The 27,149-nt window shown below is 41.3% G+C and overlaps 1 protein-coding gene across 3 annotated transcripts in view; it reads right to left on the reverse strand.

The window, feature by feature from the left end:
* The window catches only part of ror2 (receptor tyrosine kinase-like orphan receptor 2), a 118,376-nt gene that overhangs the window by 37,399 nt on the left and 53,828 nt on the right, over window positions 1-27,149 (reverse strand). For 2 of the 3 annotated variants that reach the window (XM_062484423.1, XM_062484422.1), the window contains exon 2: window positions 2,264-2,341. The exons of the other annotated variant lie outside the window; for it this stretch is intronic. In XM_062484423.1, the coding sequence (XP_062340407.1) occupies window positions 2,264-2,341 (78 nt within the window). The remainder of the gene's footprint in view (window positions 1-2,263; window positions 2,342-27,149) is intronic. 3 annotated transcript variants of the gene reach the window in all.

The following is a 27,149-nucleotide window of genomic DNA, read 5'->3' on the forward strand; positions in this document are numbered from 1 at the left end:
ATTGTTGGTTCAAATACACTTAAACTGTCAGGAATATATCTTGTTTTCTTGTGCTTAGGGCATCAGTTCAAAAAGCTGGTGAAAGGCTTTATACATTTAAACTTCCACTAAACATCCATACAAAAGGTTGATAGCAGAAAAAAGTACAAAAATAAAATGGTGTTTGCAGTTATGAACATTCTGTATTGTCTTCTGTTGGTAATTATTGTACACTATCCTTTCTATACACAACTTGGAACTGATATGAGGAAGTGATGATTAACAAAAATTGCCTTTTCCCAATAAAAGCAATTTCCAAATGTACCATCTCGTAAAGCTTTCCATATAAAAGAATACTGAACTTTTTGCCTTCTTTTTAGGTAGTTTCTGTTTTCAGTCTGGATCCCACTGAAAAGGACAGCAGGACTATTTTACAGTATGTAGCCTTTATCCTAAAGACCCTCATACCTCACCATGTCCTTTACTGATTACAATGTATGAGATAATCTAAACATGCATAGACACACTCACCCTTTCACAACTTCCCTCCTGTCTTTTCTCAACATCTGCCTGGAGTTGTGGTAAAGCTTACGCAATGGAAACAAGGAAACGAGTGCCCATCCCCACCATGGTAGAGCACTGTGCTCAGAACAGTGGAGATGAATGACGTCATGATTTTAGGGGGTTAATTTAAGCTTCCTTGTCCTCCATTTAGAATCTGTCTATTTTTCTCTAACAAATAAAGGAGGGATGAAGGAATAATTCCATGGAGCCCACACCAGGCACACATAATCAAATGGGTTTGACTGTTGTGTTCAGTAATGATTGGGGGACGCCAAACAAAGCTACAAGTGCTGACAGAGTGGCGTACAATTGGTCAACAACCCTTGCACCATCGACAGACACCCCTAAACCCATTTAGAGATATGCAGAAAACTCATTAGGAGGTTAACATTTCAGATTCACGGTTCAGTAATCTAAGGGGTATACAGTCATCATCAGTCCTGGTCAAAAGCCAAACTATTTTTTGACTAACGTGGGGCTCTTGTGGCGATGGAGTCATATCGTATATCAAGGCTTGATTGATTAGCTTCTCCCTGAGAGATAGATGTAATGAAAAGCAGCTTCCTCTGAAACTCGAATCTGTGCCACTCCTCTCGGCTCACAACTGATGGCCAACAAAAACAGTCTCCATGGTGCACCATCACATTTAGCTTTGCTTGTATTACCCAGGACCACTAAAGCAAAGTGGTTGCTTCTCCTAAAATTACAATCTGATTCATACACGTGACATTCCTCTACACTCTTAAGCCATACTTACAGTAGCTGTTACTCATGTAGATAATGATCTGCAAGGGTTTTCAAAGGCAATATTCTGTTTGACATAAGTGTTCTCAGCCACACAAAACGTTATTAAACAATTCATCCGGTGGTTATTAATAATCCTAATACTGCAAGGCTGTGGGGCCCCTTGTTTCAAAATTGAGACTGGAGTGTGGTTTCTGGTGGAGACCATTCAGAAAGGGCATTTTCCAGTAATATTTTGTTGTGGATAAGTGTGACCAATTTTTCCAACCTGGGGTTCAATTGCCCTCCATGGTGAGCAGCACTTCAAAACTTACTCAGTTCAGTAAATATTCCAACGTGACAGAAGAAATGTGTTTCAAGGTAACTTTTTTTAAAGGGGGGAGATAAATATGGGGGGAGGGCAAAGAGGAGGGAACTACTATGACAAATGCTTCATTCTGACTTAATTGCTTCCTTAGTCTACAATCATTGAAGTCAAAGGCCATCAGCAAACAATGGCCGAGCTGAAGCGTGAGGGCTGGCTTAAAGAAGGTTTAGCTCTGTTCATGGCAGGCTTTTAGTTGCAGAACTTCCCCATGGGGGAAACATAATCCGTCCCTTTAATTGACTGTGAATCAAATTAGGGATTCTGTTAAAAAGGGAGACACAGAGATACTTGGGAAACAGGAGCGCCAAAGACACCAGGCTTGAGAAGAAACTGGTCTTCACAGAACTTAACAGGGAGGTCATTTAGAGTCTAAATGGGGTCAATTCTGGAGGCCTATATTCCCTCACTCTGACTTAACATGAACCACTATTCTTAATGGAGAGATAAAGGAGTCCATCCATCAGTTAGTTTGTTGGATTGATAATAAAAAGTTACAGCAGATGATAAGTGTGTAAATGTGTGTACAAGGCTCAGTTTGTCATTGTAAATAAGGATTATGGAACAGAGGGGGTAAAACAAATGAGAAAGCGAGTCGGGGGGGATTTTAACCTTCAGCTGTGGGTGCAGCTCCACTTTGGGCTTCTGCCAGACCTTCTGATTCCATTGGTTGGGAAATGCTAGGGTCAGCTACAGGGAAAAAAAAGAGAAGAGAATTAGAACATAAACCTACTCTGCTTTTCACGACAGATGTCAAACAGACCAGATGACAATGCAAAACATGGCTTCTTATGACATAATCATACATTATCATTATATTATTAAATGGTGATGTCAACCGCATACAAAACCAGCAGCTTATAAATTTATCATATAAAATTAAAATCTTATCATTGGGAGGTCTGAATTTCCGGAAAAATGAGCCACACAGAGACAGGGATGAAGGGGAGATGGGGAGAGGAGTGCAGGGCTCTGCAAACCAAAAAGGCTGTGTCTAAAAACCAAATGTATTACAGCTGTGTTGGGAACAGGGCTTTTGTCTGACAAGAGGGATATGCAGTTTTATGAGAATTGCTATTGCCTGCAGCAAAAGACAAAAGGGTTTGGACAAAACAAATTATATTACATCTCTGGCATGCAACATCGGCAAACAAGTGCATGTCGTATGTCTTACAAGAAAGGATGACTCAACAAACCCTGGTTAGAAATTAATCAGTGTTAAAGGCACCAGTGTTGCCTAGTAGTTTTGTTATTAGATAAATGGTCTGTAGATGTCTGATAAACACAGAACAAATGTTTAGATCATACAAAGCATTTCACTGGCTAATTATTGATAGAACAACAATAAGCAGGGAGGAATTTGTTGCAGCTGTGCAGCGTAATTGACTATAACATAAGGTGTCGGAACAGGTTAACGAACAACCAACAATTGAGAAGTTGCGTGTTATATAAACTGCAAGACAGAGTCTTAAGGAAACCAGAATGGGGCATGGCAGCCAAAGCAGCTTGACCAGTTGAAAGCACTTCCACACTAATTTAAGTAAAATTTCCCAGCAGTCTCTGGTTAGGAATGCGCTGTAGGCCAGTCAATTAGCGATTAGCATTAATGAGGGAGTAACGGTGAGCGCTATTTAAGTCCTGTCCAGTCCAATACACAACTCACATAGGCTGACACACCACAAATAGCCTTAAGGCCGATATATGCTTCTCCGTTTTCCAAAAAACGGACACATGGGAACGTCCTCCTCCTCTACGGGGAATGCCCTCGGAGAGCCACGGAGAGCTCGACGTGCACCTCCTGAATTTTCTAACTATCCGTCGTAATTTCAGATAGTTACGGCTGATAGTTACGGCAGTGATTGGTCAGTATTAAGAACCGCTTGCGTCAGGGGAGGGGGCGGGGTTGCCGTGATAAACAGGACGAACAGAATCCTTTGACCGCCATTGCTGTAAGTTTTTAGAATTCATATTTCAGCTAAACAGTACATGTAAATCAGCATCTGAATTAAAATGTGATGAGAAATGGGCAGTGTAGTTGCTGAAAATGTGCGTATTTTATTGATGAAACGGATAATTTGTAAATTTGCTCAGACTTCTCGATAACCTAGGTAAATAAACACTTGACGACGACTTACAAAAAACCGTTGCGCCACCTACTCTTCTGGCGGTTGTTTTCAGCACCCACAGCCTACGGAGATACCATAATAGGCCGTAAGGTGAACCCTGTTGTCGTTTCAAACCACTCCACAGTCTGGCATCTACACAATCTTTAGCTCATAAAAAAGAACGAGTCCTGCTAAGCTACCAAAAAAAAGTTTGACGCTGAAATTCCAGTCGATTGTCGATGCGTCTATGTTTTATGCAGAACTAGTTTCTTCAGAGCGTAATAGGATTTTGGTGGCACGGTTCGACACATGATCCTTCTACACCAATAAGGTAGCTGCTTTTTGTCAACATGGATGGATATGGTTGTCAAATAGAGGATGGGACCTTGCATGTTACAGTGTTTCCTCTATGTTTATTTTGCCGTGACGGCCCGCCACGACTAAATTTCTGCCGCCATGGTATCAGAAATAGGGCTGTACAAAATTTTAGGACGTCTATGTGATTGTTAGAGTACATGTTGGAGAATAGCACGGATACGCGCTTCACACCGCAGTTGAGATTGTGCGTCTTTGAGAGGTTGTATAGCTAACTTGTCAGTTAATTTAAGCCTGTTATTGTATTAGTCTATAGTTCTTGCTAATTTAAATTATGTTAACTGGTGATCTTCGTTGTTTGTATTATTCCCCTGCTAGCTAAATTGCACATGTCTGTTGATTCGATAGCGATTGTTGCCTTTGCTTACGTTTGTATTTTCGGTGCATTACTATGCAGAAGTAGTTTTAATTAATAAATAGTGGGTTTATTGTTATTATTTGCTAAAGAATGCTTAGCCTATCAAGCTCAAATGAAGCAGAGTGTACATGCTTTCGAGTACCTTAATCGATAGGCTAGGCTACTGACCAACGTCAATTATTAATACGTCAATTAATAATTGGCAGCATTTATGCCATTTAGAACATACTTTATGAGTGGAAGGTCTCTAAGTAGCCTAACCTTATTGCTTTAGGGGAAATAGTACGAAAATATGTGCAATATTACACTAGTTATTAAACTAGGCTATTACATTAACCTGGGGGGGGGGGACAGACAGACAGACTTATGTCGTTGTTGTAACATTCATTCATTCATTCTTCCACAAATGAAAACACTGATCAACCATAAAAACAATCGTAATGAAAAATATGAAATATGATATATAAACTGTACAAAACAGAATAAGGAATAACAAATTAAGGAACCTCAGTCCTCACTGTCAGTGTCAGGACAGTTATCTTCCAGTTCCTCAGTTTCTTTTGTGTTGGCACAATTACAACAACGACATAAGTCTGTGCAACACAGTCCTGCAGAAAAACATGAACATCTGCCTACCTCACACGCACTTTTGCAGCCGCAGTGTATCACATGCAAAACACTGTCAGGGGCCGAATTTCTGTTACGTGCAAGGTCCCATCCTCTATTTGCCAAACATATCCATCCATGTTGACAAAAAGCAGCTACCTTATTGGTTTAAAACGATCACGTGTCGAACCGTGCCACCAAAATACTATTACGCTCTGAAGAAACTAGTTCTGCATAAAACATAGACGCAACGATAATCGACTGGAATTTCAGCGACAAACTTTTTTTTGGTAGCTTAGCACCACTCGTTCTTTTTTATGAGCTAAAGATTGTGTAGATGCCAGACTGTGGAGCGGGAATCATTTTCTAAAAGACTTTTCGTGGTTCACCTTGCGGCCTATAAACGCAGTCTATCCGTCCGTATCCGTAAAGCCCGCCCATCCGTTAACGGAGTCGGAGAAGCATACTGCGGCCTTAACGCCTGGGACACACTGGCTGCGAAGCGCCTGGACGCGCCCGGACGCGTCACAATCGGCTACGACTGGCTCAAGGCTGTTCACACCAGATGCGCATTTCTCCGCACCAGTCACCAAGCCTTTCAGCTACTCTGAGCTTTCCCTTGTCACATTACGCTAACATGGTACATAAACATGGCATAGGCTATATTTAGGAAACATGTTATTCCAACAGCATCCCAGCATTGATCCTTCTCTACGTTGTCCTTGTAACAATCCCTGTGCTTTTCAACTTCGAGAAATAATTTGATGTCGTCCATCTTCTTTAATTTCTCGCTGATTTTCAAAATCGACTTGGGGGTTAGGCTATGTCTGCACGCGCGTGTGTTGTGTGCAACGCGTGACAACTCGTTTCTCTCAAACAAAACAACTATGGGCATGCTGGCTAAACAGATCAATCCGTTTATTAGGATTCCTCCGTAAGGAGGAAACCTATTGTTATTGTTAGTTTTATTATTATTATTAGTATTCCTCCGTAAGGTACCGTTAATGAGGTACCGTTGGATTCCCTGGATCAAGACGAGTTCAACGCACCCTATGACGTCAATTTCCGGTTAAATAGATTTTCCGCCATTTCCGGTTTTATCAAAAACCTTTGAAAGCCTACTCCTCCTACAATTGTTTTTCAATATTCCCCAGAATTGGCATACATCATGGTCAGAGCAACCCTCACTCAGGTATTACTTTTCTATTTGATTTTTAAAAAAACGTTTGTCCGGTACAGCCAATCAAAATTGGCAACAAAGCAACCAAACAGGAATTTGGGTCAAATCTTTGAGATCAACACTAAACTTGGTATATCAGTGGAAGACACTGCAACATGTTACCATGTGCAAAGGCAACTTCATATCTCCAAAAATGATTTATATAATGCAAATCAAATTTAATGCGGATGTGTAAAGCATTATATTTAAAAATATAATGCTTTACACATCCGCCGGTCAAAAACTGACACTCTGATTAAATCACAAGTTCATATGAAGACTCTTGAGAATGTTGAGTACATAAATCTCAGAAAAAGTTGACTGTAAGAAGAAAAGTTGATTTTTGGTGAATATTTGAAAAATGCATGCTTGGCTAATTGTTAAGGAAATTTCCAATGAAATGTCTCCCCTGCTCCTCAGAGCGCGCGCTCCACATTCTCACACACTCAGCCTTTCCCTTGACACACGCGCAAGCTTGGCGAGACGCATACACAACATTTCAGGCAATTGTGGGCTGACCAAGCCCCCACTCATTGCTTGGTCTTTAGCAAAGGCCCATGTGGATCTTGATGGTATTGCATTTCCGATTTTGTATGCAATGGTAAAAAGTTCTCAAAATCCTGAAACATTGATAGTATAGGCCAAGAGTAACTAGCACACCACAAATGGCCCAATATCACCCATAGGTGACGCTACAGGCCACACCCTGATACACAAAGATACAAGGCTTTCTGGAATGGGTAGGCTCACCAAGCCCCCTCCCTTCACTCCTTGGCTTGAAATAAAAGCCCTTGTGGATCTTGATGGTATTGCATTTCAGATTTGGTATCCCATTGGTAAGTCTACAGCATTGATGTTTCTATACAGTGACAATTTGTGATGAATATACATTTTTCAATGGTTCGCAATGTTAGGAGGAATCCGCCATTGCTGCTTGCAGCTATATTTTTCATTCGTTTTTATCAGGGTAACTACGTGAAATGGCCGTTCGTTACCAACATTGTGTAGTTAGGTTTTATATAGGGTGAAAATTGGTACGTAGGCCTCCAAAGTAATATTAAACTAGAGAGAGTACAATTTCTGGGGAAATTGTAGGGTGTGCTTGCTTCCGTCGGTTGCAGGTGGGTCCGTCCCCTTAAGTTTTCCCCTTCTAGTGATATTTTCAAGCATTTAGCCTACTCATATTGCATAATTCATTAAAGATCCTGTAAAGTAAATTCCATGTTTTGCTTCTAAGTACATTATATACGTGTGAAATTAGTTCCTGAAAGCATGTGCAAAGCGCTAAAACTTTGTCGCACTGAAATGTGGAGTTAGACCGAAGAACAGTTTCTCTTCCGTTTTCAGATCAGGTTTTAATGGCCGGAGCCAAAAAATGCCCTATCTACGTCATTTCGCCCCATCTACGTCAGATCACTGAATGTCTCCTCCTTCTGTACTGTTATTGGGTGTGCTCAAGCCTTCGGCGAGAGCACAACCTTTGTTCTCTCACATATATATTATTGGGTGTGCTCAAGCCTTCGGCGAGAGCACAACCTTTGTTCTCTCACATATATATTATTATTATTATTTTTATTTCTTTTTGCCCCCCTAAAACTCAGTCAATATTTGGCCTACATAGACAACGTAAGTGTCAAAAGTTTCGTCTTGGTAGCGATTGAGTTGCTTCTATTGGAATTTACGTTCCGTTGCATGGTTTAGGCTGAAGTTAAGTTTTTGTGGCGAAAAGTGAAGCTAACGGTGGCTAATTTGCTAGCCACAGTCACTGACGTTACTAACGTCACTACGTCACTAACGTCACGAAAACACGCGTGACTTCCTTTGGCAGAACATTCGTTTTGCATCTGTTAACTTGGGGGATAGCTAGGCTAACTATAGCTTCACTGCAAGGCAGCTGCAGAAACGCCACAAGCAAAGAGGCCAGGGTGATAACTATTTACTCATTTTACTTTGTGATATGACACACAATTGTGATGTGTAATGTACAGTATAAGCTGATATTATTAAGGAAGTACATCTACTTTCGGAAACAGTAGTCAAACCAGTGTAGCTCACTGCAACGCTGTAGCTTACGCGAGACACACGACAAAAACATCTAACTTACACAGCTGTTTAGGAAGTCAAACGGCGACAGAACATGTTCGGCACTCCCCTTACTTAAATCAAAAGTCTATCTAACTACTAACCTGAACTTCATTGCCACAGCATAAACGTTGTCAATCTGTTCATGAAAATAATTAATTTCAGTTTAAACCGTACAACGGAACGTTAAATCCAATTCAACCAACGCAATCGCTACAGTACCAAGACGAACACAGCAGTAGTCTAGTACTGTACCGTAGTAGTACAATTTACCGGGGCAGCTTCTCCACACAGGGCTATATCGCATTTTGCGTTGTTACTGACAATGATCGCTACCAGTGAGCTTTTTATAAATGAGCGATTTTCCACTAAATAAATGTCAAGCTTATTTACGTTTTGGGGGCATATTTTCAGTTAGCAGATGGTACTGTTTGAATCGCGATTCCATCTTCTACTGCCGGGTAACGTCGTAGAATAATCTTCAAAGGGGGTTCTTTATTAATGAATGAATGCAATGAGTAGGCTAAATGCCTGAAAATATCATGAGAAGGGAAAAACTTTAAATGACGTTTAAATCATACAGATTAGGTCAATTTTTACACCGGTCCGCCAAATTTATTAGTTTTGATTCAACGATGAGGCTGCCTCTTGCAGGGGAAATGAGAAGACATCTATTTCATTCTACACTTCACTCGTATTTTCAGTTGTAAATGAGCAGCAAAAAAAATATGCTTTTAAATCTATGTAATCTTTATAAATAATAAGTATGCATTTTTATGTAACATATACAGAAATATCAGTTGTAAAAATGTCATTCGAAAACGGACCCCTGTGCAACCGACGCAAGCAAGCACACCCTACAATTTCCCCAGAAATTGTACCCTCTCTAGTTATTATTATTATTTTTATTTCTTTTTGCCCCCCTAAAACTCAGTCAATATTTGGCCTACATAGACAACGTAGGTGTCAAAAGTTTTGTCTTGGTAGCGATTGAGTTGCTTCTATTGGAATTTACGTTCCGTTGTATGGTTTAAGTGGAAATTAAGTTTTTGTGGCGAAAAGTGAAGCTAACGGTGGCTAATTTGCTAGCCACAGTCACTGACGTTACTAACGTCACTACATCACTAACGTCATGAAAACACGCGTGACTACCTTTGGCAGAACATTCGTTTCGCATCTGTTAACTTGGGAGATAGCTAGGCTAACTATAGCTTTACTGGAAGGCAGCTGCAGAAACGCCACAAGCAAAGAGGCCAGGGTGATAACTATTTATTACTTTGTGATATGACACACAATTGTGATGTGTAATGTACAGTATAAGCTGATATTATTAAGGAAGTACATCTACTTTCGGAAACAGTAGTCTACTATTTCACTGACGTATTAGCATCATGACATTAGCCTGTTTTGCCCGGGCAACACATACTACAGTAGTCTATGATGTAGCGTTATCTGTTTTCAATCGTTAAAATAAACATTCCTCACATATATATTTTCGTTGTAGGATTTATTCTGACATTAGTAAACGATTTGTTGGTGAAATTACCATTACCTGTGGTTTCAAACCAGTGTTGCTCACTGCAACGCTGTAGCCTACGCGAGACACACTACAAAAACATCTACAGTACACAGCTGTTTAGGAAATCAAACGGCGACAGAACATGTTTGGCACTCCCCTTACTTAAATCAAAAGTCTCTGACCACTAACCTGAACTTCATTGCCACAGCCTAAACTTTGTCAATCTTTTCATGAAAATAATTAATTTCAGCCTAAACCTTACAACGGAACGTTAAATCAAATTCAACCAACGCAATCGCTACCAAGACGAACACAGTAGTCTAGTACTGTACCGTAGTAGAATTTACCGGGGCAGCTTCTCCACACAGGGCTATATCGCATTTTGCGTTGTTACTGACAATGATCGCTACCAGTGAGCTTTTTATGAATGAGCGATTTTCCACTAAATAAATGTCAAGCTTATTTACGTTTTTGAGGGCATTTTTTCAGTTAGCAGATGGTAATGTTTGAATCGCGATTCCATCTTCTACTGCCGCTAACGTCGTAGAATAATCTTCAAAGGGGGTTCTTTATTCATGAATGAATGCAATATGAGTAGGCTAAATGCCTGAAAATATCATGAGAAGGGAAAACTTAAAAGGACGTTTAAGTCATAGAGATTAGGTCAATTTTTACACCGGTCTGCCAAATGTATTCGTTGATTCAGCTATGAGGCTGCCTCTTGCAGGGGAAATGAGAAGACATATTTCATTCTACACTTAACTCGTATTTTGAGTTGTAAATGAGCAGCAAAAAAAAGATGCTTTTAAATCTATGTAATCTTTATAAATAATAAGTAAGCCCTATGCATTTTTAGATAAAATATACAGAAATATCGGTTGTAAAAATGTCATTAAAAAACGGACCCCTGTGCAACCGACGCAAGCAAGCACACCCTACAATTTCCCCAGAAATTGTACCCTCTCTAGTTGTAGCTTACATCAGCTAGCTAGCTAGCTTCAGGATGTCTCCCACCACCCGCAACTGCATCTTCCCTGGATGCAAGAACTCCAGCTGCGCTGCAACGCCATTTAAGTTCCCTGTTCATAATGAAAGGAAAAATAGGTTGATAGATTTTGTGAAGAGCCACGCTCATGGAAAGCCGTCTCTGCGCCACTGACCATTTCACGGCGGACAGTTTTAACATGGACCAGAAACAGACGGGGTTCACCAACACACGGCTTCTCTTGCAGCGCGGAGCCGTACCGAGCATCGCCCCCCCGGCCGTTCATCCTCCGGTGGCACCTGGACCATCCACCGCCGCCAGCAGTTCATCACTCAGTTCTGTGTGCTTGTTATAATTATACTAGATAACTTTTCGAGAGGTATCTCTGCTATAATTAGTGCAAACCGCTAACTTGATATTAGGCTACTCGGTGTAGAATGATGGTATTTTGGTGAAATGGTAGCTAATGTGCTAGAAGTAGTTGGAGAGCTCACTGTCTGCTGTCTGCTGTAAATGTTTACTCCTGTGTTACAGCTCAGGGGAATATTTCATTTATATGCATCTGTATGTTTCACTCATTGAACAAATACATTCTAATTCTATACTGTTTTGTTCGGCTTGACATAGCGTCCATTATCTGGGTCGTAGGTAGCTTACTTGAGAGAGGTGGTGCCTTCCAGCGAGGGGGCCAAGCTTCAGCTCCTTCAGGCGACACGCCCCCCCAGTCTCGAACAGAGAAGACTGCTGATTTTCTTACGATTTCAAAGCCTAATTTAACATACTTGTCTGTGTTTTTTTTCATTCGAATTTGGATGGGTAGTTAATAACACATTATTCTGTGGTGTGGTGAACTTGAAACTCGTTTTTAATTCCACTTTACAGGATCTTTAAGAACCCCCTTTGAAACAAGCTATTGTAACAACGTTGTCACCGACAGTATTTCAGATGGAATCCGCGATTCAATGCCCCCAAAAACGTAAATAAGCTTGACATTTATTCCCCCTAAATGTTAGGGAGAAATGGCTAAAGCGCCGGAAATGAGAATGTTTCTTTTGACATAAAGTTTAGGCTGTGGCATTGAAGACAGCGACGCACCACACAAGCTTGAGTTTAAATACATATTACATAAGTAATGTGACATTACTTACTGTACATGCAAGTCCTCATTTGCTTAAATGTAGCCTACATGTGCTGCTAGTACACCACAGCACGATACGATAATCGCTGTGCAACAGCACATACTACACACTGCCAGTGGGCGAGCCGAGTCTGACTCTGAGGCTAACGTCAAAACAAGACGCGTTCTCACTCAAATTCCAAGTTTTACACAAATCACAAAAATATTCTGACCCACTGGATGTCTATGAAGGATTATAGGGGCCAAAACTAAATGAATAAATACTTGGATAATAAATAATTATATAGGCCTAACACAAAGTTTAAATAAATGACAAATTATATAATGAAATGCCTCATTGACATACAAAATATATAAATTACAAATTAAATGAGACAATAAATATATAGCCTAAATGTTACATGTATTTGTGTGTGTATATATATATATTTACGTTTTAATGTGTTCACATTTATTTATTTATACTTACATTTATTTATTTATCCTTAATTTATCAACGGTGTAACTTGCTGCAGCAAAATAAATCCGTCGTCCGCCATCACCAAGTCAGGGGGCGGGTTAAAGCCTCTGATTGGTGGTTCAACTTGAATCGACTGCTTTTGACTCATTTAAGATGGCAGCACCTAGTGCGGATTCAATGAATGAAATATTGCATGCTACAGTGGCCGAAATGTTGTCGGTAGCTGAAGAGATGGAGGCAACTGCCAATTCACTTCTTTTTTTTTACATCATATTGAGAGCTTCGCTGAAATTATAGCAATGATATCGGCCCTGACTGACACAGACATAAATGAAAATGTGTTCACGATCCTCGGCGAGATGGTACAGAATAGGGGTGGGCGAATCGATCTCAAGACCGATAGACCAATAGTATCGATACCAACGTTGGTATCAGTAGCCTAATGATTGATAATGGCGTGATAAGATCGATACTTAAGTTTAAATTTCTGTTCTCTACATTCAGTACACAATTCCCTTTACATCATAGTGGTTGTAACTTGTGCAAACACCGTCTAACTTCGCTCAAGCTCACTTTGCCCCTCCCCTGCTAGGCTGTGAGTTGTTGCCGGCGTGTACGTGCAGTAACACGACTCAACGGCACACACTAACAGTATTTTTGACAACTCTTTGTCCTGTGTTTTATTATGATCATAATCATGAACAAGTAATTAAAGGAAAAATCATTAAATGATCATGAAAATTCAAATTTTACATTTTAAAGATCCTGTAAAGTAAATTCCATGTTTTGCTTCTAAGTACATTATATACGTGTGAAATGAGTTCCTGAAAGTATGTGCAAAGCGCTAAAACTTTGTCGCACTGAAATGTGGAGTTAGACCGAAGAACAGTTTCTCTTCCGTTTTCAGATCAGGTTTTAATGGGCGGAGCCAAAAAATGCCCTATCTACGTCATTTCGCCCTATCTACGCCAGATCACTGAATGGCTCCTACTGCTGTACTGTTGTAGCTTACATCAGGTAGCTAGCTAGCTTAAGGATGTCTCCCACCACCCGCAACTGCATCTTCCCTGGATGCAAGAACTCCAGCTGCGCTGCAACGCCATTTAAGTTCCCTGTTGATAATGAAAGGAAAAATAGGTGGATAGATTTTGTGAAGAGCCACGCTCATGGAAAGCTTCGGATAAACTCCAACAGCCGCCTCTGCGCCACTGACCATTTCACGGCGGACAGTTTTAACATGGACCAGATACAGACGGGGTTCACCAACACATGGCTTCTCTTGCAGCGCGGAACCGTACCGAGCATCGCCCCCCCCGGCCGTTCATCCTCCGATCGCACCTGGACCATCCACCGCCGCCAGCAGTTCATCACTCAGTTCTGTGTGCTTGTTATAATTATAATAGATAACTTTTCCAGAGGTATCTCTGCTATAATTAGTGCAAACCACTAACTTGATATTAGGCTACTCGGTGTAGAATGATGGTATTTTGGTGAAATGGTAACCTAGCTAAAGTGCTAGAAGTAGTTGGAGAGCTCACTGTCTGCTGTCTCTGCTGTAAATGTTTACTCCTGTGTTACAGCTCAGGGGAATATTTCATTTATATGCATCTGTACGTTTCACTCATTGAACAAATACATTCTAATTCTATACTGTTTTGTTTGGCTTGACGTAGCGTTCATTATCTGGGTCGTAGGTAGCTTACTTGAGAGAGGCGGCGCCTTCCAGCGAAGGGGCCGAGCTTCAGCTCCTTCAGGCGACACGCCCCCCCAGTCTCAAACAGAGAAGACTGCTGAATTTATTACGCTTTCAAAGCCTAATTTAACATACTTGTCGGTGTTTTTTTTTCATTCGAGTTTGGATGGGTAGTTAATAATACATTATTCTATGGTGTGGTGAACTTGAAACTCGTGTTTAAATCCACAGGATCTTTAATTCAAATGTTCATATTGATGTTGCATTCACTTCGTAAATTATAAGGCATTGCGCCCTCGACACGAACGTAGATAAACTGCAAATGTTTACTCCTCGACAGGTCTGCAAACGCCTTTGTAAACCGAGATATGTTAAAACGTTTGTTAACCGAGACCGTAGGTCGAGGCGAGGACGGGAATAAACAAATCGAGGCGAGACGGGAATAAACTATATTAACAACATTTCATGTATGTGTGACAACCATTTGCTAAACTTGCTACAACAGGGCAGGCAACTCAAGCCATTTCTCCCTGTGCTCATTCAATATGGCTCATTCAGCTCCAGGTAAATCGGCTATCGGCCAATGTGAACTTTTGTGCTCGTGCCCTGTTAGTATCCGCGAACACATTTGCAGGCAACTTTTATTGACGTAAGCAAATAAATGGGGTGCTAGTTTACCCATTTCGGATTGGTTTCAAATTTAGCAAAAATCAGGAAAAATTATTTTATGAAAAAGCTAGTAGTATGAGCCAGGTTCGAGAATCGAACAAAAATTATTGGGGGAGATAGTTTTGTAAATGTTGACTGGAGTTAATAGAATAAAAACGACCGGAAGAGCCGGAAGTCTAACAACAAATGCAATACCACCTACATCCACCGGGGCCGTTGCTTCAAGCCGAGGGGCGAGGGGTGGGGGCTTGAATCAAACACGTCGAATCTGGAGCAGACGCCATGTTGTCAGAGCAATCAGCTGCACTTGCACTTGTGATGTCACTACATCTCCAAGGCAACATATCAACGACATCAATTCGTCTTCTGTCTGCGTCAGATACTTCTTTAAAACGGGAAGTGATTGCGGGGCGTTTGCGGACCTGTGCCATTTGGTTAACTAAAACAACCATTTGGTTGTTTTAGTTTTTTTTTAGGCAATTTAGGCAATTTAGGCTACTTTGTTGCCGACCAGATGCCACGTTGTTAAGGTCAATGGCTACATTTCCAAGGCAACCGCTTGTTGCTAGGTCCGTAAAAACGTTTATTTACCTCTGCGAACTTTGAGGAGGTATATAAACGGATTTATTAACTTTTGAGAACGTCTTCTGGACCAATAGGAACAACGTATTGGTCCAATTATTACACTAGTATATAAGAAACTGCTTTTCTAAGTAAAAAGTAATATTGCAAATCAGCAATATTGGTATTGGCAGGGGCGCCGTATGGCCCTGTATTTACTCCTTGGTATCGGATCAATACCACATTTTGCAGTATTGCACACCCATAGCAGCTGCAGAGTGAGGCGATAGACGATCCCTCTAGATCGAAGAGAGCTTGATCGACTGGTAGAGCCTGCCTGGTGTGTAATACTGTTCATTCACCAATCAGAGGCTTAAACCCGCCCCCTGACTTGGTGACGCAGACGACAGATTTATTTTGCTGCAGCAAGTTACGCCGTGGATAAATGTAAGGATAAATAAATAAATGTATGGATAAATAAATGTAAGTATAAATAAATAAATGTGAACACCTTAAAACGTAAATATATATATATATATACACACAAATACTAAGCTTTGTTATATAGTTATTTATTTATCCAAGTATTTATTTATTTAGTTTTGGCCCCTACAATCCTCCATAGATGTCTTCGCAATCGCCATATCTTTAAAACACTGCCCTCCTTTTGTTTTTTGGTGTAGAATTGACCCTGGTACGAAATTAAGAAAATACTTATCAAACGCAGATTGCCAACAGCTGCCGCAATCGTCAATGGAGGCTGGCGGGGCTCTCACTTAGCAAACAAATCAAAGTTTTACACCAACCTACATTAAAATCTCACCACCTGGCTGTCTTCACAATAGTCATATCGGCGTCATAACATTGTCCTCCTTCTGTTTTTTTGGTGTAGAATTGACCGAACTATAAAATAACGAAAATACTACTATGACGCTTTCTAGCATGGCTGCCGCCTAAGACTAGGCAGTCTCAAGGGTGACCCGCACTCGCTCAAATTACAAATAATTTCACGACCAAAATCAAAAATCCGAGATTGCAGTTCCACTCGAAATCGCTTTCTCAACAAAGCCCAATGGTTGGGGAATTTTTGGGGTGGCATTTTTCACTCATAATCCAAGCTCCAACTTGCGTGCTAGAACGTCTCTATCACGTTGTATCCATGCGTCGTTTCTAACGTGTGCTGACGTTGTGACGTAGGCTAGCACTGAGTTCCCTTTGTTGACAAAAGGCACTTTTTGCCACAAAAACTTAATTTCAGCCTAAACCGTGCAACGGAACGTAAATAAAAATACAAGCAACTCAATCGCTACCAAGACAAAACTTTTGACATCGACGTTGTGTATGTAGTCCAAATATTGACGGATCCTTAGGGGGGCAAAAATAACTAGAGAGGGTACAATTTCTGGGGAAATTGTACCCTCTACCCAAGCAAGCACACCCTACAATTTCTGGGGAAATTGTAGGGTGTGCTTGCTTGCGTCGGTTGCACAGGGCCCGTTTTTTAATGACATTTTTACAACTGATATTTCTGTATATTTTATATAAAAATGCATACTTATTATTTATAAAGATTACATAGATTTAAAAACATCTTTTTTTGCTGCTCATTTACAACTGAAAATACGAGTGAAGTGTAGAATGAAATAGATGTCTTCTCATTTCCCCTGCAAGAGGCAGCCTCATAGTAGCCTGGTCCTAACCAGACTCGCATACATTTCATTTGTACAGAGAGTCTGGCCTCGCTCCATTGACAAGCGTTGACTTCCTTGTAGCCGGGTACTCTGTTGAAGTTCAAAACTATTGGATCTGCCCAGATCCACTCTGATCTGCCATAACCAATCACTAGCGTTTGCCAATTCCTTCACCACTACTGTAACAGAGAGAGCTGCCGTAGCTGGAAAATCAAACTTTTCCCGAACCCCGTGGGGAGGAGGGCCACAACATCATGGCCACCAACAAAACTCAGCAAAACTTGTTCTTGCTCCGGCTTTAGCTGTTGGATATTCGGCAGCGTTGCCACAACGGACCGAATGGCTTCGCTCGCATCTTTCTCCGCCGCCATTACGGAACTACAATACAAACTAGCGCACAACATCAACGTCATCGTTCTCAGCCACTCCCTCTGTTCGCTGATTGGCCGGTTGAAAATCAACCTGAAAAATCTGACTTACGTACCGAATGGCCAGACCTAGTACAGAAGCAAAATCAAAATTGAGCGGAAGTACGTAGGAGGGCAGAGCCAGGCTAGCCTCATAGTAGAAGTCAGGGAGTCAGGTGGCTGAGCGGTTAGGGAAGCGGGCTAGTAATCTGAAGGTTGCCAGTTCGATTCCCCGGCTGTGCCAAATGACGTTGTGTCCTTGGGCAAGGCACTTCACCCTACTTGCCTCGGGGAGAATGTCCCTGTACTTACTGTAAGTCGCTCTGGATAAGAGCGTCTGCTAAATGACTAAATGTAAATGTAGAATCAAAACAAGTACATTTGGCAGACCGGTGTAAAAATGGACTTAATCTCTATGACTTAAACGTCCTTTTAAGTTTTTCCCTTCTTGTGATATTTTCAGACATTTAGCCTACTCATATTGCATTCATTCATTAATAAGGAACCCCCTTTGAAGATTATTCTACGACGTTACCGGCAGTAGAAGATGGAATCGTGATTCAAACAGTACCATCTGCTAACTGAAAATATGCCCCCAAAAACGTAAATAAGCTTGACATTTATTTAGGGGAAAATCGCTCATTCATAAAAAGCTCACTGGTAGCGATCATTGTCGTCACGAAAACGCTTGACTGTGGCTAGCAAGTTAGCCACCGTTAGCTTCACTTTTCGCCACAAAAACTTAATTTCGACTTAAACCGTGCAACGGAACGTAAATACAAATACAAGCAACTCAATCGCTACCAAGACGAAACTTTTTACACCTAGGTTGTCTATGTAGTCCAAATATTGACCGATGCTTAGGGGGGCAAAACATAAATAATAATTAATAATATATATGTGAGAGAACAAAGGTTTTGCCCTTGCCAAAGGCATAGCACACCGCATAATAATAAGAAGATATATGTGAGAGAACAATGGTTGTGCTCGCCGAAGGCGTGAGCACACCCAAATAAATATTATAAAGTCTACAATTAATGTAGTAAAATCTTAATAACATGGTTTTTTATTAAAGTCTGAAAGCTGACCCCAGCCAAAAGTTCTGTGGTGTCCAGAAGGGAGGAGGGAAGATGAATGAAGGCCTGTTGTAAAACAGAAAGTCAGGAGTAATTTATATTCGCTGGGTAATAAACGTGGACAGAGAGGAGATAATTGTTTCAGTGTTAACAACTTCTCCCTGTAAAGGCCGAATTATACTTCTCCGACTCCGTTACGGACAGACGGACGGACGGAGTCGGACAGATTGGTTGAATTTATAGTACATTTAGTCATTTAGCAGACGCTCTTATCCAGAGCGACATAGTACTCCGAAGACTGTGGGTGCTGAAAACACTTCACTGCCAGAAGAGTAGGTGGCGCTGCACTGCGATGCTAGCTAGGTTATCGATTAGTCAGAGCAAATTAACAAATTAGCCGTTTCATCAATAAAATAGGCACATTTTCAGCAACTACACTGCCCATTTCTCGCCACATTTTAATTCAGATGCTGATTTACATGTACTGTTTAGCTGAAATATGAATTGTAAACTTACAGCAATGGCGGTCAAAGGATTCTGTTTGTCTTGTTGGTCACGGCAACCCCGCCCCCGACGCAAGCGGTTCTTAATACGGACCAATCACAGCCAAGGGGTATCCGTAAAATGGTCAGGAAAAAAAACGGTCAGGAAAATCAGGAGGTGCACATAGAGCTCTCCGAGGGGCTCGGAGAGGGCACGGAGAGGGAGTTCCTCGTCGGAGAGGGCGTTCCCTGTGTCCGTCTCCGTAAAAACGGAGAAGTATAAATCGGCCTTAACAGCACACTTCAGTTTCTCTCAACCTGTGATGAAGAGTCTAAGAGCTTAAAGATTTAAATATATTTTGGCTTGGTAAAAAACATTTTTCATTGTTCTGAAAGTTCAACCCAGGACAACATTTTACTTTTTTCACCCCATGAGTGACAACAATTGTGTTTCAAGACTATCTGCCTGCTTTAAAGGTCTTATGTATGTGACACCTATATCATGACGCTTTTCCCAAATTCATTGACATCTAAAGACCTAACCAAAAAGCCAAACAGAACAAAGGCCATCTTGATAATGATCCCTTGTAATAATCAACAAGGACACCATCACCACCTCCCCTTTCCCCTTCACTTCAAAAATAAGTAAAGAAACAATGTATAAAGAGGTAGACATTCTGTTAGTTAGGCATCAGATTAACACAGCCCTTTCACTGAGGATTCTCTATTTTCAGCATTCATTTTGCCTGGCAACAGCCAGACTGGCCCAGGCCACTCCAAGAGCTTGTCAAGACAGGCGAAGAAGGGGGGCGAGCTGCCTTAAATTCCCCCCAGGCTCCCCATCGGTTTAGCTGGGCTTCAGCCCGAGATTGAGCAGCAAACTTCTTCTTGGCCCAACTCAAAATGTAGGAGCTTGTTAACACTCTCTGTGCCCCTCTGGAGAGCCATTCTGAAAGGGCTGGTTTGCCAAAGTCATAAAATCAAAAAGGCTGAATAAAAGGAAATTGCTCAAAGAAATTGAACAGCCAAAAGCAGATTGTTGTGGGCAAACATAATACTCAAATATAAGTGAACTAATTTGGTTCTTGTCAATTGGCATTTTTCACATTAATCACATTAGACTTCCACGACCGTGATCTATCAATTGTATCACACAGAAATCGGATTTAATTTTAATGAACTTTTTCTGTACACTATGTTTAACCCACATCCAAAACTGGAGTGCATTGTTGTGTCTGGATGCACTTAAGAGTGAAGGGCAGCTTGACAAACAGCTCCTGGAGGTGTCTTCGCAGAGACAGATGCAGGCAACTTCCAGCTTAGGGAGTTCATTTTTCACTCCTGTGGACATCCAGAGCTAGAACAATAACACCTCAGGAATGTCCTTGTCAGGGCTAAGATTAGTGATTACCAGTGGCGGCTGGTGACTCAAAAAATTGGGGAGGACAGGCGAAAAACCGACCCACCCGCGTCATGTTATTTTTAGTGCTGTCAGTTAAACGCGTTATTAACGGGGTTAACGCAAACCCATTTTAACTGCGTTAATTTTTTTAGCGCGAGATTAACGTTATTTTTGGCCTAATCTTTTTTTTCTATCTCTTTCTATCTCTCTTTTTTTCTACTAATCTTTACTTTCTTATGTTCAAGTTACGTTTTGTCATTATGTTCAAATGTAGCAATAATCCAACTAGCAACCTAATACAGGAGCAATCTCCTCTGCCTCTATGAACCAGCCTCTATATTGGCAATCACAGTCTTAACGGGAGATTCTGTATATCAGGTCACCAAATTATACACGTCAGAGTAGGACCATTGATCATTGTTGCAGAAATGTATTTTCTCTGCTGTTGCTCTTTTTCTCTCTCTCAGACATTGTGAGCCAAAAGGAACCTGTTGGCTAACTACATTTCACACCACTTTCTAAATTGGAACCTAATGTCCTTCAGTGCAAGAAAAGGTTATTAGGATTCCTCTGTCAGGAGGTGAATATCAATTAATCAATATTAAATATTGATCAGAGCATAGGTGGCAGTACATACTACCTCATTTCAACCTCATCAAGCCAAAGTGTCTGAAGGTTGGTATGCATGCCTTTTTGCTCATGGGTAACAAAAAAGTCTCAAGAACCCATAATGTCTGTGTGATTAATTTTTCATAACAGTGACATGTGAAAAAATAACTTAAAATAGCTAATTGCTCCAATTGCCTTGAAATGTTGTGTACATGTGGGAAATACATGTCTCCATCATGTCAATTTTAAAATGGTTTGCAAACATCGGGAGGAATACACCATTGCTGCTTGCAGCTACATTTTACAGTTGTTTTTGTTGCTGTTTTTAAATACATGATGAAGTAACACAGTTCTGGAGTTTGAGTGGATTACATGACATAGAAGACCATATTTATTCTGAATCTTTCTAACAAACTTAAAGAAACACAAATGGAGGCTAACCTTGACTGGAAGCTAATTTCAGACCAAAATAAGTTGGACAGGTTTACTACAGCTTGTGTTGTGCTGCACTCTCAGAACGATACTTGCGGGTGGCGGATGTTGGTTTGGCTTCCTTCTAATGCCCACCTACATGTTTTGTTATCTTCCCTCAATATGGGTGCATGCCTTCATGCTGACCAATCCGTACCAAAGTAATTAGACGATTTCAACTGTGACTGCTTACATTGACATTTTTCATTATACACAGACATTTAGTCCATTACCCACTAACTACACTACCCATAATCCAAGAAAGTGATCTTTATAAAACCTTCCCATACGCAGCATGGAAATTCCTCATTAAGTTATGAGAACTTCACAGCTAACTGAACCTTGACTCAACTGGCAAGGAAGGTAAGCAGTCAAAACCTCTTAAGTTTATAAGCTAATAAGAAATCTGTAAATGTAATAGCATTTGAAATGTAATTGGAATCAAATTAGTCATACAGCAATTAGTGCAAATTGTCCATTACATTGAATCGCAATTTAAAACAGCTTGGGCAAATCTTTATAAATACACGATATAAAGAAAACATGGCTACATCAAAAAAACAGGAGTAATGCAAGGTGGGGTATAATTATAGCTTTATGAAATTATCCAAACAAATTAAAATAACTCAAGCAGGAACAGCAGACAGGGGTGGAAACAATGTAAAGTGCTCCACGCATGCATAGCTTTAGCAAGTAATACTAATTGATGAGAGCCTATAGGAACTAATCAATTATGAATTTACTTCCAGAACCTTCAGACCATTTTCAGACTGGACTAGGCCTGTACCTTGGTACTTGGGAGCATGTACAGGATTGTGTATGTTTGTTTACAATTTGTGAGATTTGTCCAACTCTCCAAATGTGGAATTTCTGTGGGTGTGAAGGACACATGACATTTAAAATGTAAAACCTGCTTGGAATATTATGGTGCGTTTCCACTGCATGGTACCGGTTCACCTCGACCCGACTATACCCGCCTTTTTGACTTGTGGAGTCAAGTCAAGATGAGTTTAGCCGGTACTGTGGCCGGATTCCACCTACCCTCCCTGATATGTTACCCAGAAGTAAAGGACCCTTTTACATCACCACAAATAGCAAATTCAATTTGCACATATAACCCCTTCATTGTGATAATCCCAGCGCTTAAATTATGTCTACTGCAGAACAGGAACATCAGCATTTTCAAGTTTTATGCTGAAAAAATAAAACACTGTGGGCCTCATGTACGTACATTCGCAAACGTAGCGTTATTAGCGCCATGGCCAACCCGCAGATTGCGCACTCTGTGATACTTCAGTTCACGTCGTATTTACGAAACCTGCAGGTCATCAGGTAATCAGCGCCTTTCTCTGCCCACTATAGCGTACATTGCGAGCATTTAAACGCGCAATTGAATGGGCCTCCTTCTTTCTCTCTATCATGGATCAGCCACCAAAGTCAAAACAGCAATGACTGTTTGAAGTGATCCTGATGCCAATATTTGTAATGTAGCGAAAAATTTGCCTGAAAACGCCTAAACAGCATACCCAAAGTAAATTGAAAGCTGTTCTTGAACCATTTGGAGTACATGCATGTAAATTATCTCTTTTGAAAGCTGACACTTTGAAGTTATTTCCCCTGTTGTCAGGACCCCTGTCAGTCCTACTGGTGTTGAGTAATAGAAGCTTGAACACAAGGAAAGTGAAAGTTTCTATTTCCGCCTAGATTTTGTTTTGAAAACAGAGGCCTGAAGAGCCCTAGAGGTGGTAGGTATTAGCTGGAAGACTAAATTGGACCACAGGTTGAAGCCTTATCCAATTCAAATCAAAAGTCAAACATAATACCACAATATATTCATATTTGACACGTTTTTATAAGAGTACATCCAGGCGTTTTCTAAAAGGGCCTTTTGGAGACTCCAAAATGACCCTTTGTAACCAAGGTCAAATACTTAGGATAAAAAGGTATTATTTTTCATAATTGTTATCTCTAATGAAAGGTGGTACTTAGAACTATCATATATAATAGCTAAATCCCTAATTAGTATTACTGAAACACAAAAACTGAAGCATGAACACATTGGAGTGCTTTATCTGATTCCCAGGATTGGCGCACAAAGAACACTGATTCTGTCAACCATATTGCGCAATCGACTTTTATTTTGAAGGCTCCACAGACACATACAAATGAGGTATTAGCATTTTCAGCTAGCTGTCAGCTACAAGGCTAACGACCTAATTTCATAGCCCATCGAAGCCAGTTCGAGAAATTAGTTTAGAACGAGTGGGGGGGGGGGGGGGGAGGGCAGGACGCACAGACCTAGTTGGCTTTAGAGGGCTGTCAACGGGGCATGGAAGCTACTATTGGGTAAAACAAGGTGTAAATCAAAAGGGGAGGGTTCAACGGACATTTTGATGCCTTCATATCGTAAATACTCCGTTGCTAACCGGAGAAAAGAACACTTTTATGTGAACAAGTTGTTTCTTCCGTCGGCTAACTTGCATAATGAAACAAAGGATAATGGCCGGGTTTCCCAGATTCAATCGTTCTTAAGGACTTAAGAAGGCTCTTAAGAAGGGTTCGGCTAAGAAGGAGCGCTAAGATAGGGGTGTTTCCCAGACGCGTTCTTAACTGCCTTCTTAAGATCCCGCCAAAGAAGCTTCTTAAGAAGCTCTTAGAGGGAGCTGCCCACCGCCGTGGTGCTGAAACTAAGTCAATCGATGCCAGGCAAATCGATCACCCACCACTTTATCAGCGCATAAATCACACACAACACCCTGTTTCTCTTCTTTTTTTTAAATAAACTTATTTTCCTTTTCAACCATGTGTTCTGTGGATCATTTTGCATCATTTCCTAGCTTTCAAGCCCTATAGCCTACATAATAGTTGGTATGGGTTGTGTGATGGTAGTGGGTTTAATGTTGGGAGTAGGGGGGTGCCACCCTATGTTGAAGGCAGCGTAATGTTTCCTCCCAATCCAGCACGGATCCACCAGGGAGGGATTGTGGATTGGGATCAGTGTGCCATCCACGACACCAATCACCCGGGGGATCCCAGCCATGGCATGAAATCCACGGTGGACCTGGCGGACCTCGTCCCGTATGGTGGGCATTCTGATGTGTGTCCGGGCATGGCGCAGGAGGATCGGTGTCACGGCTGCCACACTCTGTGAAACCGATGCCTTGCTGAGGCCGGTGCCGTCCCCAACCACCTCCAGGAAGCTCCCCACTGCGTAAAAACGCAGCGCGGCCAGGAGCTGCACCTCCGGGCTGAGGGCAAAATTGCATCGGGTTGCCCTCTGACGAGGCGTTGGATCTCCACACGGGGAAGCCGGTACTTGGACTGGACAGCCCGGTCCGAAAGCACATTCAGTGGGGAGAAGTGCTGACGCACATAGGCATTTATATAAACTGTCTGGCTTCGCGCACGGCGACGCTGTTGATTAGCAGCGAGAATATGCTGTATTGCAGCCATGGTGTCTCACACGCGTGGACTTCAGCAACGCCTTTATATAGACTAGCAGGTGGAGCCTCTCTTGATGAGGTTCCAGCCGAGTTCAATTACACCTGTCAGTTTCCCTGATATCTGTGAAATACCACAGGGTTGTTGATGTTTTTATAGCTAATGTAAACTCATATGCATATGCCGAATGTGTGTGAAAACGTAATGAGTGATAGTAATGACGATTCATTTTATTTATGTGCTACAGGAACACATGGGCAATTATTTATTTTTATATCTTTATTTTTCTTCTTATGCTATTATTTTTCTTGTTCTGCAGCTGTGGGCGCACATTTATCATCACGCATGGTTTTAGTATTCCTTTGAGTGTCAGATATAACTTTCCCTGATGCAGCTGCAGTGAGCGTTTGGTCGCTAAGAAGGCTGTTAAGAGTGGGTCAGGCTGATCTTACATTTCCTTCTTAGTGAAAGATCTTCTTAACCCTTGTGTTATCTTCGGGTCATTCTGACCCATCAGTCATTGTGACCCACCGTCGTATTGCGACAACTTTACCGCATACAAAAACAAAGTGAAGCATTTTATTTTAACCGTTGGGCTGTCTCAGACCCCCCACATTGCAAAGGTTAAAAGAAAATTATTTTTATTTGTTTTTGTATTGGGTAAAATTGGGTAAACACAATAATGGTTCATTATGAACCTTTGGGTCATGTGACCCGAAGGCAGCACAAGGGTTAAGCTAAGAACGACTCTGGGAAACACGTCCTTCTTTCACAGCGCTCTTAGAACGCTCCTAAGAAGCTCTTAGCGCTTAATAGCTTCTTAACGAATCTGGGAAACCCGGCCAATGGTTATTCATGAACGTAAAACATTGTATTTGGACGAATTACTTTACATGGTTAGATACTTTGAACCCTTGGGAATGTACACAGATCAAGTTTTGATGTGTTGTTTGCATACCTGGACGACACGGAACCTTTGAGGGTAAGTAGAGACGTTTGGCTTTGTAAACAACACCAAAGTGGTGACTGGACAAAGACGTTGACTAAACTTGTTGTTGTGACTCGATCTTGAAATGGTTTACATATATACAAGCACAAAAATCGTAGCTTTCCAATGATGTATAACATGTGTAGTAGTCTAAAAAATATATTTATTAACATTTAGTGCGTAGTAACTGGGGGAGGAGGGGGCAGTGTTTCGGGCCCGCGGGCGGGCCTGGACAAAAAACAGGAACAACTGCTGGAATGGAATGTGAACGCTGAGTCGGAGATTCGATGTAATCTTTGATTTCTTCCAGTAACTGTAATATTGCATGGCTGCTTAATCTGTAACGCGTAATGATTTCGTGTTCACTCAACTCAAAAAGTGTGATCCTTGTGGCAAAATTATTTTGCCTATGTCTTCGTCTTGCTCGGGTTACGGCTGCCATTTCACTAGGAGGCATATGCGAATCCTGGTTTACGCCTGCTTTTAACAGGCGGAGAATTTTCACCTCAAAATAGAGTTGCGCTTTCACAAGCGGGTTTTGTACATACCGCGGAATACATAATTAGGCGCACTTTACGCATCCCCTCCCATCTCTCTATGGGAAAATCCCACTTTCCCCTTGACCCTCCCGTGAATGCATATGCATGACACGGAAAAGCGCAATTTGCCATTTTCAGTTCCCGCGACAGGCACTCTGCGCTTTTACCTCAGTGCGGCATGTTTGTACATACCTCACCATGCTTTTACACGCAAATTGCGAAACAAATACGCCTGAAGTGGGCGCAAAAGCGTTAGTACATGAGGCCCTGTGTTGGCACAAGTCACTATCCAACAAAAAGCTAAACTATGTGAGGTGACTGACTGCACCTTAATTAAGAGTAATTCTATCCTTCTTTGTAACTATGACATTTTTTTACAGCCAGAGTTGACAAGTGGACATTTCTGTGCTAATGGCCACAAGTTTGTGTCCTCAAACCAGGGAGTTCTTTTATGCGGCGTGAATCAGCAAGCGTCTTAGGTGTTGATGTATGGTCGTTGAGCAACTAATTGGACATCAGCAAGAGCAAAGGATCAGTGTGTGTCTGCGCAGACAACACATTGCCATGCAATGAGGTTCCCTCAGGTCCCTGAAAACGAAAACAAACATGAGTGTTATGACTG

The sequence above is a fragment of the Osmerus eperlanus genome, chromosome 18 (assembly GCF_963692335.1).
Source record: "Osmerus eperlanus chromosome 18, fOsmEpe2.1, whole genome shotgun sequence".
In the NCBI taxonomy this organism is placed as follows: domain Eukaryota; kingdom Metazoa; phylum Chordata; class Actinopteri; order Osmeriformes; family Osmeridae; genus Osmerus; species Osmerus eperlanus.